An 18,002-nucleotide genomic window follows, 5' to 3' on the forward strand; every position below is an offset into this window, starting at 1 on the left:
TCAGATGTTGTGCCTTGTGCAATGATCTAATTTTCTCTTGAGTGAATGATATTGATAAAACGACTAAAAATGTTAACTTTTGAAATCTGCCTTTTGCAGGTGAGTTATAGACGTCTGAATTCGGCCAAGAAGATCCCAGACATTAACTGTAATTTAACCCGTGTTTGTCCCCCAACCAAGATGGCGTCAGAAACCATGAAAAGGCCTATAGTGGAGAACTGTGGCGGAGAATTGTTCAGATATGTTGACTGATCGCTGTAACGCAACCCACTGTTTTCACAATCTCTTCCTTACACCACCTCTACACCAGTGTAGTATATTGTTTTACTATCTCAGACCCTTCTCTAATGAGATTCAATAAACCTAGCGGGCCTTGAGACCAATTATTAAGAAAATCGTTTGTCAGACAATCCTGGTCAAAACTGTTGGGACAATTCTCGGTTTCCCCCCTCCCCCCATTACAATGTTGATTTTTCAAGATGTCCGAAGTCAAGAGTAGTTCATCGATCACACGAATGTTTCAACATTGTCTGGGGAAAAGGGGGTGGGGGGAAGGGGGGGCGCGAAAAAGACAGCAAAAGAAGAGCACGCGTTGCTCATATAACGACAGGCCCATGTACAGTAAATTCTCTACTTTTCGGCCAAATTTGACAAGTGTCCCAAAGTCTTTTGACCAGGATTGTAGCTATGAAGCCACTCAGATGGGAGGAGATCATTTTGTTGTGCTCATGTGTTCCTGTGAAAGGACTCGATGAGGGAAGGATTGTAAACCGACGTGAGACTTTGTGATTGTACGGAATGTAAGTCCTGAAACATATAAAATTTATGTGCATATTTGAAGCGTGTCTATTACCCGCACTTCAAATATATATACATTTACGTCATAAATCCCTTTCAGAGCAAAGAGAAGAACTACCAAGAGTAACCCACATGGGCCATCAGCCAGGCTTTGGACGCTTTCCAGTATGACGAGGGGAAGTTCGCCTCACCTCTACGCTTAACCTCCTCCCAGTCATAAAAAGGGAAAACGTTTTATAAATCAAAAGCTGCTAGAAAGAGAAATCTGGGACGATGGTGCCGTCATGCCAATAGACTGAAAGACTGTAGAAGGCAGATTATATAGGCGCCTTCATGTTTCGTGTCTTCTCTTCATACTTGCCTTGGAGATATGTCAGTGTTTTACATTGTTCCTTAGCGAGTGATTATACACGTTTATAGCGAGGTTACGAAACAAGGCATTAGGTATTGCTCTGTGGTAGCTATCGGTGCGGTGGTCTTGTGTTAAAAGTGGAGCTGAGTGGTACGGAGTCTACGAACGATCCCCGAGTTTTGAATGCTGTGTCCAGACATTTTGGTTGTCTCTTTAGAATAATGCGACTCATTATCAACCTTTCAGTGTCCTAAATTAAGCATAATGTAAAATTCAGTGCAAAATATATGAACAAAAAAGGCGAATGGGCTCAGTGCGATTTGAATGACGTTGCAAATTTCGCAAATGCAAACCGTGCGCGTACTTTTTGCACCTTAGTCAGTTGTCAACCACAATGGAAACGTTAATTTACCTGTTAACAAATCACCATATCATAAAATCCAGTATGTGTAACGTTCCATATCTTTTTTTTCTAAAGAAATAGAAGAGATGAGGACAGAGCTCCAAGAATTCGAGGAAGAGCAACAAAGACGCAGGAGGATCTTGAGGGAGCTTGAGGAACTGGGAAGCCGCCAAGTAGAGCTGGTAAAAGAAATACATTATGCACAAGGTGAAGAGGCCCTACAGCAAGCATTGGAAACCATTAAGGACGGTGCCTACTAATTAAAGATGTTTTTTCCCCGGTGTGTGATTATGCGGGAAATGTAGATGTTAACAAGTGTCATTGAAATCCAAAAAGAAAATTGGGGGTAACCACACATTTTTCAAAGATAATTGATGAATAATATTTGTAAAAGTTTTAAAATACAAAGCGATGTATGGCGTTCTTTCTCAAATTGATGCTTGATTATCTCACAAAAATGCCTGGTTACCCCTAATTTTCTTTTTGGATACCAAGAGTACTTACTAAGATCTACTTTCTCCGGATAGTTTTGAACTGCGCAAAAGTATCCCTGTATTAGTAAGCATCACCGATAGGAAATCCGAGTATCTCGAGATGCGCAGAACGTATGCGTAATAACAATAGTAGGCACCGTCCTTAATACAGGTTTGGTGGAAAAGACGGGGCGCGGGGTGCCAGGGTCTGCGGAAAACACGGGATCCCGGGGTTTTTGGAAAACACAGGATGACGGCAGCAGGTATAAAATATAACCCCAAACATTCATTAAAGCTAACCTTAGGCCTAATTAGACCTAAAAAAGAGTTTTTAGGCCTAGGGTTAGCTTCAATGAATGTTTAGGGTTGTGTTTTGTACCTGCTGCCTTCACCCCGTGTTTTCCACAGACCCCGGAACCCTGTGTTTTCCATAGATCCCGGCCGGCACACCGTAAGGCTTCTTTCGCTCAGTCATGAATTGTTTCGAGGGTAAATGTTGTGTAGTCTAAAGTACTACTGTGCCCCGTTTCGTTTCTGAGGCACATTTGTTAGGATGTGGTCCGTGTTCGCGCTCACCCTTGTGTTGAAGTCTCCCATGATGCTTCCTTGTTGGGGATGCTTCGGACTGTCGAGTCAAGGGCATCGCAGAATCGTTGCTTCGCGTCCGGGGTGGGACCAAGCGTTGGGGGTACGCTCACACAAAGTTGACTTTGCCCGTTCTCGTTGTCATCCTCAGGGTTAAGAGTCTCTCAGGCCTCCCTGCCGAAGGTTCGATGGTGGACTGCAGGGAGTTCTTCACTGCGAAGCCCACGCCGTGTTGTAGCTCATCTGCTCCATTGCCCAGCCAGAAGAACGTGTAGTTCCTTTAAGTAGACCTTGTCACGGTTTCTGATGCCATATTGGTTGGGAGCCAAACCAGGCTTAAATTACAGTGAATGTATGTATTATAAATTCTTTAAGGTCTGACGATTGTGGATAGCGAGAATACGTCTCCAAAAGCACTTTTATTGAGATTATTTTAGTGAAGGATGATGATCAGAATCAAGCTATAACGACCGTAATACTTCATAGAAACCCTTGTAAACAAAATTACGCAAATTCCCGCGAAATTTGAAGCGACATGACTAGGTTTCTAATATCCAATTTTCAGACGTTGTGGCATGTGCAACGATCGGATTTTCCGTTAAGTGATGATATTAATAAAATGACTAAAAATTTTAACTTTTGAAATCTGCCTTTCGCAGGGAATTATAGACGTCTGAGTTCGGCCAAGATCCCAGACATTAACTGTAATTTAACGCGCGTTTGTCCCCCAACCAAGATGGCGTCAGAAACCGTGAAAAGGCCTATAGTGGAGAACTGTGGCGGAGAATTGTTGAGATATGTTGACTGATCACTGTAACGCAACCCACCATTTTCACAATCTCTTCCTTACACCACCTCTACACCAGTGTAGTATATTGTTTTGCTATCTGAGACACTTCTCTAATGACATTCAATAAACCTAGGTGGCCTTGAGACCAATTATTAAGAAAATCGTTTCTCAGACTATCCTGGTCAAAACCGTTGGGGGAATTCTCCCTTTCCCCCGTCCCCCCATTAGAATGTTGATTTTTCAAGATGTCCGAAGTCAAGAGTAGTTCACGATCGCACGAATGTTTCAACATTGTCTGGGGAAAAGGGGGTGGGGGAGCGCGAAAAAGACAGCGAAAGAAGAGCACGCGTTGGTCATATAACGACGGGCCCATGTACAGTAAATTCTCTACTTTTCGGCCAAATTTGACAAGTGTCCCAAAGTCTTTTGGCCAGGATTGTAGCTATGAAGCCACTCAGATGGGAGGAGATCATTTTATTGTGCTCATGTGTTCCTGTGAAAGAACTCGATGATTAAAGAATTGTAAACCGACGTGAGACTTTGTGATTGTACGGAATGTAAGTCCTGAAACAAATAAGAGTTATGTGCATATTTGAAGCGTGTCTATTACCCGAACTTCAAATATATCTACATTTACGCCATAAATCCCTTTCGGAGCAAAGAGAAGAACTAGCAAGAGTAACCCACATGGGCCATCAGCCAGGCTTTGGACGCTTTCCAGTATGACGAGGGGGAAGTTCGCCTCACCTCTACGCTTAACCTCCTCCCAGTCATAAAAAGGGAAAAGGTTTTATAAACCAAAAGCTGCAAGAAAGAGAAATCTGGGACGATGGTGCCGTCATGCCAATAGACTGAAAGACTGTAGAAGACAGATTATGTAGGCGCCTTCATGTTTCGTGTCATCTCTTCATACTTGGCTTGGAGATATGGCAGTGTTTTACATTGTTTCTTAGCGAGTGATTATACACATTTATAACGAGGTTATTTAACAAGGCATTAGTTATTGCTCTGTGGTAGCTATCGGTGCGGTGGTCTTGTGTTAAAAGTGGAGCTGAGTGGAACTGAGTCTACGAACGTTCCCCGAGTTTCGAATGCAGCTGTGTCCAGACATTTTTGTTGCCTCTTTACAATAATGCGACTCATTATCAACCTTTCAGTGTCCTAAATTAAGCATAATGTAAAATTCAGTGCAAAATACGATGTAAAAAGGCGAATGGGCTCAGTGCGATTTGAATGACGGTTCAAAATTCGCAAATGCGAACCGAGCGCATAATTTTTGCACCTTAGTCAGTTGTCAACCACAATGGAAACGTTACTTTACCTGTTAACAAATCACCATATCATAAAATCCAGTATGTGTAACGTTCAATATCTTTTTTTTCTAAAGAAATAGAAGAGATGAGGACAGAGCTTAAAGGTGCCAGGAAACCTAAAGCCTGGGAGAAAGAAGAATTTGTCATAACGAGAAAAGAATTGGACGATGTGCAACAAAGACTCAGGAAGAACTTGAGGGAGCGTGAGGAACTAGGAAGCCGCCAAGAAATTCTGATAGAAGAAATAAATTATGCACAAGGTAAAGAGGCCTTACAGCAAGCATTGGAAACCATTAATACAGGTTTGGTGGAAAAGACGGGGCGCGGGGTGCCAGTGTCTGCGGAAAACATGGGATCCCGGGGTTTTTGGAAAACACGGGATGACGGCAGCAGGTATAAAATACAACCCCAAACATTCATTAAAGCTAACCTTAGGCCTGATCAGACCTAAAAAAGAGTTTTTAGGCCTAGGGTTAGCTTCAATAAATGTTTAGGATTGGGTTTTGTACCTGCCGCCTTCACCCTGTGTTTTCCACATACTCCGGGACCCGGTGTTTTCCATAGATCCCGGCCGGCACACCGTAAGGCTTCTTTCCCTCAGTCATGAATTGTTTCGAGGGTAAATGTCGCGTAGTCTAAAGTACTACTGTGCCCCGTTTCCTTTGTTAGGCACATTTGTTAGGATGTGGTCCGTGTTCGCGCTCACCCTTGTGTTGAAGTCTCCCATGATGCTTCCTTGTTGGGGACGCTTCAGACTGTCGAGTCAAGGGCATCGCAGAATCGGTTCTTCGCGTCCGTGGTGGGACCAAGCGTGGGGGGTACGCTCACACAAAGTTGACTTTGCCCGTTCTGGTTGTCATGCTCAGGGTTAAGAGTGTCTCAGGCCTCCCTGCCGAAGGTTCGATGGTGGACTGCAGGGAGTTCTTCACTGCGAAGCCCACGCCGTGGTGTAGCTCATCTGCTCCATTCCCCAGCCAGAAGAACGTGTAGTTCCTTTGAGTAGACCTTTTCACGGTTTGTGAAGCCATATTGGTTGGGAGGCAAACCAGGCTTAAATTACAGTGAATGTATGTATTATAAATTCTTTAAGGTCTGACGATTGTGGATAGCGAGAATACCTCTCAAAAAGCACTTCTATTGAGATTATTTTAGTGAAGGATGATGATCAGAATCAAGCTATAACGACCGTAATGCTTCATAGAAACCCTTGTAAAGAAAATTACGCAAATTCCCGCGAAATTTGAAGCGACATGAAAAGATTTCTAATATCCAATTTTCAAACGTTGTGCCTTGTGCAATGATCTAATTTTCTGTTGAAAGAATGATATTAATAAAACGACTAAAAATTTTAACTTTTGAAATCTGCCTTTCGCAGGGAATTATAGACGTCTGAGTTCGGCCAAGATCCCAGACATTAACTGTAATTTAACGCGCGTTTGTCCGCCAACCAAGATGGCGTCAGAAACCGTGAAAAGGCCTATAGTGGAGAACTGTGGCGGAGAATTGTTGAGATATGTTGACTGATCACTGTAACGCAACCCACCATTTTCACAATCTCTTCCTTACACCACCTCTACACCAGTGTAGTATATTGTTTTGCTATCTGAGACACTTCTCTAATGACATTCAATAAACCTAGGTGGCCTTGAGACCAATTATTAAGAAAATCGTTTCTCAGACTATCCTGGTCAAAACCGTTGGGGGAATTCTCGCTTTCCCCCGTCCCCCCATTAGAATGTTGATTTTTCAAGATGTCCGAAGTCAAGAGTAGTTCACGATCGCACGAATGTTTCAACATTGTCTGGGGAAAAGGGGGTGGGGGAGCGCGAGCGCGAAAAAGACAGCGAAAGAAGAGTGCACGTTGCTGATATAACGACGGGCCCATGTACAGTAAATTCTCTACTTTTCGGCCAAATTTGACAAGTGTCCCAAAGTCTTTTGGCCAGGATTGTAGCTATGAAGCCACTCAGATGGGAGGAGATCATTTTATTGTGGTCATGTGTTCCTGTGAAAGAACTCGATGATTAAAGAATTGTAAACCGACGTGAGACTTTGTGATTGTACGGAATGTAAGTCCTGAAACATATAAGAGTTATGTGCATATTTGAAGCGTGTCTATTAACCGAACTTCAAATATATATACATTTACGTCATAAATCCCTTTCGGAGCAAAGAGAAGAACTAGCAATAGTAACCCACATGGGCCGTCAGCCAGGCTTTGGACGCTTTCCAGTATAACGAGGGGAAGTTCGCCTCACCTCTACGCTTAACCTCCTCCCAGTCATAAAAATTGAAAACGTTTTATAAACCAAAAGCTGCAAGAAAGAGAAATCTGGGACGATGGTGCCGTCATGCCAATAGACTGAAAGACTGTAGAAGACAGATTATGTAGGCGCCTTCATGTTTCGTGTCTTCTCTTCATACTTGGCTTGGAGATATGGCAGTGTTTTACATTGTTTCTTAGCGAGTGATTATACACATTTATAACGAGGTTACTTAACAAGGCATTAGGTATTGCTCTGTGGTAGCTATCGGTGCGGTGGTCTTGTGTTAGAAGTGGAGCTGAGTGGAACTGAGTCTACGAACGATCCCCGAGTTTCGAATGCAGCTGTGTCCAGATATTTTTGTTGCCTCTTTACAATAATGCGACTCATTATCAACCTTTCAGTGTCCTAAATTAAGCATAATGTAAAATTCAGTGCAAAATACGAAGTAAAAAGGCGAATGGGCTCAGTGCGATTTGAATGACGTTGCAAAATTCGCGAATGCGAACCGAGCGCATACTTTTTGCACCTTAGTCAGTTGTCAACCACAATGGAAACGTTACTTTACCTGTTAACAAATCACCATATCATAAAATCCAGTATGTGTAACGTTCAATATATTTTTTTTCTAAAGAAATAGAAGAGATGAGGACAGAGCTTGAAGGTGCCAGGAAACCTAAAGCCTGGGAGAAAGAAGAATTTGTCATAACGAGAAAAGAATTGGACGATGTGCAACAAAGACTCAGGAAGAACTTGTGGGAGCTTGAGGAACTGGGAAGCCGCCAAGAAAAGCTGATAGAAGAAATAAATTATGCACAAGGTAAAGAGACCTTACAGCAAGCATTGGAAACCATTAATACAGGTTTGGTGGAAAAGACGGGGCGCGGGGTGCCAGGGTCTGCAGAAAGCACGGGATCCCGGGGTTTTTGGAAAACACGGGATGACGGCAGCAGGTATAAAATACAACCCCAAACATTCATTAAAGCTAACCTTAGGCCTAATTGTACCTAAAAAAGAGTTTTTAGGCCTAGGGTTAGCTTCAATGAATGTTTAGGGTTGTGTTTTGTACCTGCTGCCTTAACCCCGTGTTTTCCACAGACCCCGGAACCCTGTGTTTTCCATAGATCCCGGCCGGCACACCGTAAGGTTTCTTTTGCTCAGTCATAAATTGTTTCAAGGGTAAATGTCGCGTAGTCTAAAGTACTACTGTGCCACGTTTCGTTTGTGAGGCACATTTGTTAGGATGTGGTCCGTGTCGGCGCTCACCCTTGTGTTGAAGTCTCCCATGATGCTTCCTTGTTGGGGACGCTTCGGACTGTCGAGTCAAGGGCATCGCAGAATCGGTGCTTCCCGTCCGTGGTGGGACCAAGCGTGAGGAGTACGCTCACACAAAGTTGACTTTGCCCGTTCTCGTTGTCATGCTCAGGGTTAAGAGTCTCTCAGGCCTCCCTGCCGAAGGTTCGATGGTGGACTGCAGGGAGTTCTTCACTGCAAAGCCCACGCCGTGTTGTAGCTCATCTGCTCCATTCCCCAGCCAGAAGAACGTGTAGTTCCTTTAAGTATTCCTTTCCATGGTTTTTGACGCCATATTGGTTGGGAGGCAAACCAGGCTTAAATTACAGTGAATGTATGTATTATAAATTCTTTAAGGTCTGACGATTGTGGATAGCGAGAATACCTCTCAAAAAGCACTTCTATTGAGATTATTTTAGTGAAGGATGATGATCAGAATCAAGCTATAACGACCGTAATACTTCATATAAACCCTTGTAAACAAAATTACGCAAATTCCCGCGAAATTTGAAGGGACATGAGTAGGTTTCTAATATCCAATTTTCAGACGTTGTGCCTTGTGCAATGATCTAATATTCTGTTGAGTGAATGATGTTAATAAAACGACTAAAAATTTTAACTTTTGAAATCTGCCTTTCGCAGGGAGTTATAGACGTCTGAATTCGACCAAGATCCCAGACATTAACTGTAATCTAATGCGCGTTTGTCCCCCAACCAAGATGGCTTCAGAAACCGTGAAGGCCTATAGTGGAGAACTGTGGCGGAGAATTGTTGAGATATGTTGACTGATCTCTGTAACGCAACCCACCGTTTTCACAATCTCTTCCTTACACCACCTCTACACCAGTGTAGTATATTGTTTTACTATCTGAGACACTTCTCTAATGAGATTCAATAAACCTAGGTGGCCTTGAGACCAATTATTAAGAAAATCGTTTCTCAGAAAATCGGATTGTAGCTATGAAGCCACTCAGATGGGAGGAGATCATTTTATTGTGCTCATGTGTTCCTGTGAATGAACTCGATGATTAAAGAATTGTAAACCGACGTGAGACTTTGTGATTGTACGGAATGTAAGTCCTGAAACATATAAAATTTATGTGCATATTTGAAGCGTGTCTATTACCCGAACTTCAAATATATATACATTTACGTCATAAATCCCTTTCGGAGCAAAGAGAAGAACTACCAAGAGTAACCCACATGGGCCGTCAGCCAGGCTTTGGACGCTTTCCAGTATAACGAGGGGAAGTTCGCCTCACCTCTACGCTTAACCTCCTCCCAGTCATAAAAAGGGAAAACGTTTTATAAACTAAAAGCTGCAAGAAAAAGAAATCTGGGACGATGGTGCCGTGATGCCAATAGACTGAAAGACTGTAGAAGACAGATTATTTAGGCGCCTTCATGTTTCGTGTCTTCTCTTTATACTTGCCTTGGAGATATGGCAGTGTTTTACATTGTTTCTTAGCGAGTGATTATATACGTTTATAACGAGGTTACGAAACAAGGCATTAGGTATTGCTCTGTGGTAGCTATCACTGTGGTGGTCTTGTATTAGAAGTGGAGCTGAGTGGAACTGAGTCTACGAACGATCCCCGAATTTGGAATCCTGTGTCCAGACATTTTGGTTGTCTCTTTAGAATAATGCGACTCATTATCAACTTTTCAGTGTCCTAAATTAAGCACAATGTAAAATTCAGTGCAAAGTACGAACAAAAAAGGCGAATGGGCTCAGTGCGATTTGAATGACGTTGCAAAATTCGCGAATGCGAACCGAGCGCATAATTTTTGCACCTTAGTCAGTTGTCAACCACAATGGAAACGTTACTTTACCTGTTAACAAATCACCATATCATAAAATCCAGTATGTGTAACGTTCAATTTCTTTTTTTTTCTAAAGAAATAGAAGAGATTTGGACAGAGCTTAAAGGTGCCAGGAAACCTGGAGTCTGGCAGAGAGAAGAATTTCTCATAACGAGAAAAGAATTGGACGACAAGCAACAAAGACTCAGGAAGAACTTGAGGGAGCTTGAGGAACTGGAAAGCCTCCAAGAAGAGCTGGTAAAAGAAATAAATTATGAACAAGGTAAAGAGGCCTTACAGCAAGCATTGGAAACCATTAATACAGGTTTGGTGGAAAAGACGGGGCGCGGGGTGCCAGGGTCTGCAGAAAACACGTGATCCCGGGGTTTTTGGAAAACACGGAGTGACGGCAGCAGGTATAAAATACAACGCCAAACATTCATTAAAGCTAACCTTAGGCCTAGTTAGACCTAAAAAAGAGTTTTTAGGCCTAGGGTTAGCTTCAATGAATGTTTAGGGTTGTGTTTTGTACCTGCCGCCTTCACCCCGTGTTTTCCACAGACCCTGGAACCCGGTGTTTTTCATAGATCCCGGCCGGCACACCGTAAGCCTTCTTTCGCTCAGTCATGAATTGTTTCGAGGGTAAATGTCGCGTAGTCTAAAGTACTACTGTGCCCCGTTTCGTTTGTTTGGCACATAATTCCCTAAAACGGGATCGCCAGAAGCTGTAACGTTCTTTGGCACAGAGAATGTTGCAAACATTCCCCTTTGTTTTTCTCTATCACAAGCATGGCCTTGTTTCATTGATTTTTTGCAACAAAATGATTTACAAGCATCTATTACTTAGCTACATAGACCCTTTGCATAAATGGCGCCAAAATTTGAATAACAATACTTCTTACATCCTTAGCCTCGTACTTATGCTACTAGACAAAGGATTTTTCACATGAATGTGAGGCTTAGGATGTACATTGCCATTTATGCAAAGGGTCTATTAGTCTACTTTACAAGGTCCTTTTTATTTTCATATCTACGATAATTAGCAACTATTCACCAAAGTGGAGGTGGCTAGTGGTGGATTACAACATTTTCGGGGGCAAATTGCGCGCGAATGGCTCGGAGGTGAATTGCAAAGCATATCCAGAGTTCGAGTAGCCAATCAGCGCGCTCGTTCAACAATATCCACTGTTTTAGTATATACTAAAATGATACATGAAATGAAGCACATATTGAACTGCGGATATGAAATCAAGTGGCAGTTATGAACGCAAGGGTGTAAAGATTATTAGTCAAACGGATGATGTTGTGAAAAAGATTACTATGCATGTAATTTCAGATGTAGTTGTTGTTTAAAATTGTTGGTTACTGTTTGCAAGGCCTGTTTGTTTACCTGTGTCCAGACATTTTGGTTGTCTCTTACAATAATGCGACTCATTATCAACCTTTCAGTGTCCTAAATTAAGCATAATGTAAAAATCAGTGAAAAATACGAACAAAAAAGGCTAATGGGCTCAGTGCGATTTGAATGACGTTGCAAAATTCGCGAATGCGAACGGAGCGCATAATTTTTGCATCTTAGTCAGTTGTCAACCACAATGAAAACGTTACTTTGCCTGTTAACGAATCACCATATCATAAAATCCAGTATGTGTAACGTTCAATATCTTTTTTTTTCTAAAGAACTAGAACAGATAAGGACAGAGCTTAAAGGTGCCATGAAACCTGGAGCCTGGCAGAGAGAAGAATTTCTCATAACGAGAGGAAAATTGCACAACAAACAACAAAGACTCAGGAAGAACTGGAGGGAGCTTGAGGAACTGGGAAGCCACAAACAATTGCTAATAAAAAAATTAATTATGCACAAGGTAAAGAGGCCTTACAGCAAGCATTGGAAACCATTAATACAGGTTTGGTGGAAAAGACGGGGCACAAGGTGCAGGGGTCTGTGGAAAACACGGGATCCCGGGGTCTGTGGAAAACACGGGGTGACGGCGGCAGGTACAAAACACAACCCTTAACATTCATTAAAGCTAACCTTAGGCCTAATTAGACCTAAACAAGGGTTTTTAGGGCTAAGGTTACCTTTAATGAATGTTTAGGCTTGTGTTGTGTACCTTCCGCCCTCAACCCGTGTTTTCCACAGACCCCGGCACCCGGTGTTTTGCATAGATCCCGGCCGGCACACCGTAAGGCTTCTTTCGCTTAGTCATGAATTGTTTCGAGGGTAAATGTCGCGTAGTCTAAAGTACTACTGTGCCCGTTTCGTTTGTGAGGCACATTTGTTAGGATGTGGTCCGTGTCGGCGCTCACCCTTGTGTTGAAGTCTCCCATGATGCTTCCTTGTTGGGGACGCTTCGGACTGTCGAGTCAAGGGCATCGCAGAATCGGTGCTTCGTGTCCGTGGTGGGACCAAGCGTGAGGAGTACGCTCACACAAAGTTGACTTTGCCCGTTCTCGTTGTCATGCTCAGGGTTAAGAGTCTCTCAGGCCTCCCTGCCGAAGGTTCGATGGTGGACTGCAGGGAGTTCTTCACTGCAAAGCCCACGCCGTGTTGTAGCTCATCTGCTCCATTCCTCTGCTCCATTCCCCAGCCAGAAGAACGTGTAGTTCCTTTAAGTATACCTTGTCACGGTTTCTGACGCCATATTGGTTGGGAGGGAAACCAGGCTTAAATTACAGTGAATGTATGTATTATAAATTCTTTAAGGTCTGACGATTGTGGATAGCGAGAATACCTCTCAAAAAGCACTTCTATTGAGATTATTTTAGTGAAGGATGATGATCAGAATCAAGCTATAACGACCGTAATACTTCATATAAACCCTTGTAAAGAAAATTACGCAAATTCCCGCGAAATTTGAAGGGAAATGAGTAGGTTCCTAATATCCAATTTTCAGACGTTGTGCCTTGTGCAATGATCTAATTTTCCGTTGAGTGAATGGTATTAATATTTAACGACTAAAAACTTTAACTTTTGAAATCTGCGTTTCGCAGGGAGTTATAGACGTCTGAATTCGGCCAAGATCCCAGACATTAACTGTAATTTAATGCGCGTTTGTCCCCCAACCAAGATGGCGTCAGAAACCGTGAAAAGACCTATAGTGGAGAATTGTTGAGATATGTTGACTGATCACTGAAACGCAACCCACCGTTTTCACAATCTCTTCCTTACACCACCTCTACACCAGTGTAGTATATTGTTTTACTATCTGAGACACTTCTCTAATGAGATTCAATAAACCTAGGTGGCCTTGAGACCAATTATTAAGAAAATCGTTTCTCAGAAAATCGGATTGTAGCTATAAAGCCACTCAGATGGGAGGAGATCATTTTATTGTGCTCATGTGTTCCTGTGAATGAACTCGATGATTAAAGAATTGTAAACCGACGTGAGACTTTGTGATTGTACGGAATGTAAGTCCTGAAACATATAAAATTTATGTGCATATTTGAAGCGTGTCTATTACCCGCACTTCAAATATATATACATTTACGTCATAAATCCCTTTCGGAGCAAAGAGAAGAACTAGCAATAGTAACCCACATGGGCCGTCAGCCAGGCTTTGGACGCTTTCCAGTATAACGAGGGGAAGTTCGCCTCACCTCTGCGCTTAACCTCCTCCCAGTCATAAAAAGGGAAAACGTTTTATAAACTAAAAGCTGCAAGAAAAAGAACTCTGGGACGATGGTGCCGTGATGCCAATAGACTGAAAGACTGTAGAAGACAGATTATTTAGGCGCCTTCATGTTTCGTATCTTCTCTTCATACTTGGCTTGGAGATATGGCAGTGTTTTACATTGTTTCTTAGCGAGTGATTATACACATTTATAACGAGGTTACTTAACAAGGCATTAGGTATTCCTCTGTGGTAGCTATGGGTGCGGTGGTCTTGTGTGAGAAGTGGAGCTGAGTGGAACTGAGTCTACGAACGATCCCCGAGTTTCGAATGCAGCTGTGTCCAGACATTTTTGTTGCCTCTTTACAATAATGCGACTCATTATCAACCTTTCAGTGTCCTAAATTAAGCATAATGTAAAATTCAGTGCAAAATACGATGTAAAAAGGCGAATGGGCTCAGTGCGATTTGAATGACGTTGCAAAATTCGCGAATGCGAACCGAGCGCATACTTTTTGCACCTTAGTCAGTTGTCAACCACAATGGAAACGTTACTTTACCTGTTAACAAATCACCATATCATAAAATCCAGTATGTGTAACGTTCAATATCTTTTTTTTCTAAAGAAATAGAACAGATGAGGACAGAGCTTAAAGGTGCCAGGAAACCTAAAGCCTGGGAGAAAGAAGAATTTGTCATAACGAGAAAAGAATTGGACGATGTGCAACAAAGACTCAGGAAGAACTTGTGGGAGCTTGAGGAACTGGGAAGCCGCCAAAAAAGCTGATAGAAGAAATAAATTATGCACCAGGTAAAGAGGCCTTACAGCAAGCATTGGAAACCATTAATACAGGTTTGGTGGAAAAGACGGGGCGCGGGGTGCCAGGGTCTGCAGAAAACACGTGATCCTGCGGTTTTTGGAAAACACGGAGTGACGGCAGCAGGTATAAAATACAACGCCAAACATTCATTAAAGCTAACCTTAGGCCTAGTTAGACCTAAAAAAGAGTTTTTAGGCCTACGGTTAGCTTTAATGAATGTTAAGGGTTGTGTTTTGTACCTGCCGCCGTCACCCCGTGTTTTCCACAGACCCCGGAACCCGGTGTTTTTCATAGATCCCGGCCGGCACACCGTAAGGCTTCTTTCGCTCAGTCATGAATTGTTTCGAGGGTAAATGTCGCGTAGTCTAAAGTACTACTGTGCCCCGTTTCGTTTGTTTGGCACATAATTCCCTAAAACGGGATCGCCAGAAGCTGTAACGTTCTTTGGCACAGAGAATGTTGCAAACATTCCCCTTTGTTTTTCTCTATCACAAGCATGGCCTTGTTTCATTGATTTTTTGCAACAAAATGATTTACAAGCATCTATTACTTAGCTACATAGACCCTTTGCATAAATGGCGCCAAAATTTGAATAACAATACTTCTTACATCCTTAGCCTCGTACTTATGTTGCTAGACAAAGGATTTTTCACATGAATGTGAGGCTTAGGATGTACATTGCCATTTATGCAAAGGGTCTATTAGTCTACTTTACAAGGTCCTTTTTATTTTCATATCTACGATAATTAGCAACTATTCACCAAAGTGGAGGTGGCTAGTGGTGGATTACAACATTTTCGGGGGCAAATTGCGCGCGAATGGCTCGGAGGTGAATTGCAAAGGATATCCAGAGTTCGAGTAGCCAATCAGCGCGCTCGTTCAACAATATCCACTGTTTTAGTATATACTAAAATGATACATGAAATGAAGCACATATTGAACTGCGGATATGAAATCAAGTGGCAGTTATGAACGCAAGGGTGTAAAGATTATTAGTCAAACGGATGATGTTGTGAAAAAGATTACTATGCATGTAATTTCAGATGTAGTTGTTGTTTAAAATTGTTGGTTACTGTTTGCAAGGCCTGTTTGTTTACCTGTGTCCAGACATTTTGGTTGTCTCTTACAATAATGCGACTCATTATCAACCTTTCAGTGTCCTAAATTAAGCATAATGTGAAATTCAGTGCAAAATACGAACAAAAAAGGGGAATGGGCTCAGTGCGATTTGAATGACGTTGCAAAATTCGCGAATGCGAACGGAGCGCATAATTTTTGCACCTTAGTCAGTTGTCAACCACAATGAAAACGTTACTTTGCCTGTTAACAAATCACCATATCATAAAATCCAGTATGTGTAACGTTCAATATCTTTTTTTTGTAAAGAACTAGAAGAGATGAGGACAGAGCTTGAAGGTGCCATGAAACCTGGAGCCTGGCAGAGAGAAGTATTTCTCATAACGAGAAAAGAATTAAACGATGTGCAAGAAAAACTCAGGAAGAACTTGTGGGAGCTTGTGATACTAGGAAACCGCCAAGAAATGCTGGTAGAAGAAATAATTTATGCACAAGGTAAAGAGGCCCTACAGCAAGCATTGGAAACCATTAATACAGGTTTGGTGGAAAAGACGGGGCACGGGGTACCGGGGTCTGGAAAACACGGTGTCCCGGGGTTTATGGAAAACACGGGGTGACGGCGGCAGGTACAAAACACAACCCTTAACATTCATTAAAGCTAACCTTAGGCCTAATCAGACCTAAACAAGAGCTTTTAGGCATAAGGTTAGCTGTAATAAATGTTTAGGGTTGTGTTTTGTACCTGCCGCCTTCACCTCGTGTTTTCCAAAGACTTCGGAACCCGGTGTTTTGCATAGATCCCGGCCGGCACACCGTAAGGCTTCTTTCGCTCAGTCATGAATTGTTTCGAGGGTAAATGTCGCGTAGTCTAAAGTACTACTGTGCCCGTTTCGTTTGTGAGGCACATTTGTTAGGATGTGGTCCGTGTCGGCGCTCACCCTTGTGTTGAAGTCTCCCATGATGCTTCCTTGTTGGGGACGCTTCGGACTGTCGAGTCAAGGGCATCGCAGAATCGGTGCTTCGTGTCCGTGGTGGGACCAAGCGTGAGGAGTACGCTCACACAAAGTTGACTTTGCCCGTTCTCGTTGTCATGCTCAGGGTTAAGAGTCTCTCAGGCCTCCCTGCCGAAGGTTCGATGGTGGACTGCAGGGAGTTCTTCACTGCAAAGCCCACGCCGTGTTGTAGCTCATCTGCTCCATTCCCGGGCCAGAAGAACGTGTAGTTCCTTTAAGTATTCCTTTCCATGGTTTTTGACGCCATATTGGTTGGGAGGGAAACCAGGCTTAAATTACAGTGAATGTATGTATTATAAATTCTTTAAGGTCTGACGATTGTGGATAGCGAGAATACCTCTCAAAAAGCACTTCTATTGAGATTATTTTAGTGAACGATGATGATCAGAATTAAGCTATAACGACCGTAATACTTTATAGAAACCCTTGTAAACAAAATTACGCAAATTCCCGCGAAATTTGAAGCGACATGAGTAGGTTCCTAATATCCAATTTTCAGACGTTGTACCTTGTGCAATGATCTAATTTTCTGTTGAGTGAATGATGTTAATAAAACGACTAAAAATTTTAACTTTTGAAATCTGCCTTTCGCAGGGAGTTATAGACGTCTGAATTCGGCCAAGATTCCAGACATTAGCTGTAATTTAACGCGTGTTTGTCCCCCAACGAAGATGGCGTCAGAAACCGTGAAAAGGCCTATAGTGGAGAACTGTGGCGGAGAATTGTTGAGATACGTTGACTGATCACTGTAACGCAACCCACCATTTTCACAATCTCTTCCTTACACCACCTCTACACCAGTGTAGTATATTGTTTTACTATCTGAGACACTTCTCTAATGAGATTCAATAAACCTAGGTGGCCTTGAGACCAATTATTAAGAAAATCGTTTCTTAGAAAATCCTGGTCAAAACTGTTGGGACAATTTTGGCTTTCCCCCTCCCCCCATTACAATGTTGCTTTTTTAAAGATGTCCGAAGTCAAGAGTAGTTCATCGATCGCACGAATGTTTCAACATTGTCTTGGGAAAAGGGGGTGGGGGGAGCGCGAAAAAGACAGCGAAAGAAGAGCACGCGTTGCTCATATAATGACGGGCCGATGTACAGTAACTTCTCTACTTTTCGGCCAAATTTGACAAGTGTCCCAAAGTCTTTTGGCCAGGATTGTAGCTATGAAGCCACTCAGATGGGAGGAGATCATTTTATTGTGCACATGTGTTCCTGTGAAAGAATTCGATGATTAAAGAATTGTAAACCGACGTGAGACTTTGTGATTGTACGGAATGTAAGTCCTGAAACATATAAGAGTTATGTGCATATTTGAAGCGTGTCTATTACCCGAACTTCAAATATATATACATTTACGTCATAAATCCCTTTCGGAGCAAAGAGAAGAACTAG

General features: G+C 42.5%; 2 protein-coding genes across 4 annotated transcripts in view; both read left to right on the top strand.

Moving 5' to 3' along the window:
- The window catches only part of LOC138033034 (golgin subfamily A member 6-like protein 25), a 30,779-nt gene that overhangs the window by 7,349 nt on the left and 5,428 nt on the right, over positions 1-18,002 (top strand). For 2 of the 3 annotated variants that reach the window (XM_068880769.1, XM_068880767.1), the window contains exons 2-8: positions 1,629-1,760; positions 4,789-4,974; positions 7,613-7,798; positions 10,172-10,357; positions 11,755-11,939; positions 14,318-14,502; positions 15,899-16,084. In XM_068880769.1, coding sequence (XP_068736870.1) covers positions 1,629-1,760; positions 4,789-4,974; positions 7,613-7,798; positions 10,172-10,357; positions 11,755-11,939; positions 14,318-14,323 — 881 coding nt within the window. In that variant the 3' untranslated portion in view covers positions 14,324-14,502; positions 15,899-16,084. Of the gene's footprint in view, positions 1-1,628; positions 1,761-4,788; positions 4,975-7,612; positions 7,799-10,171; positions 10,358-11,754; positions 11,940-14,317; positions 14,503-15,898; positions 16,127-18,002 lie in introns of all 3 variants that reach the window. The other variant, XM_068880768.1, reaches the window with a different exon arrangement.
- LOC138033452 (uncharacterized) overlaps positions 15,910-18,002 on the top strand; it is a 12,700-nt gene continuing 10,607 nt past the window's right edge. The window contains exon 1 of the mRNA XM_068881194.1: positions 15,910-16,126. Coding sequence (XP_068737295.1) covers positions 15,910-16,126 — 217 coding nt within the window. The remainder of the gene's footprint in view (positions 16,127-18,002) is intronic.

The sequence above is a fragment of the Montipora capricornis genome, chromosome 14 (assembly GCF_036669925.1).
Source record: "Montipora capricornis isolate CH-2021 chromosome 14, ASM3666992v2, whole genome shotgun sequence".
Taxonomy (NCBI): domain Eukaryota; kingdom Metazoa; phylum Cnidaria; class Anthozoa; order Scleractinia; family Acroporidae; genus Montipora; species Montipora capricornis.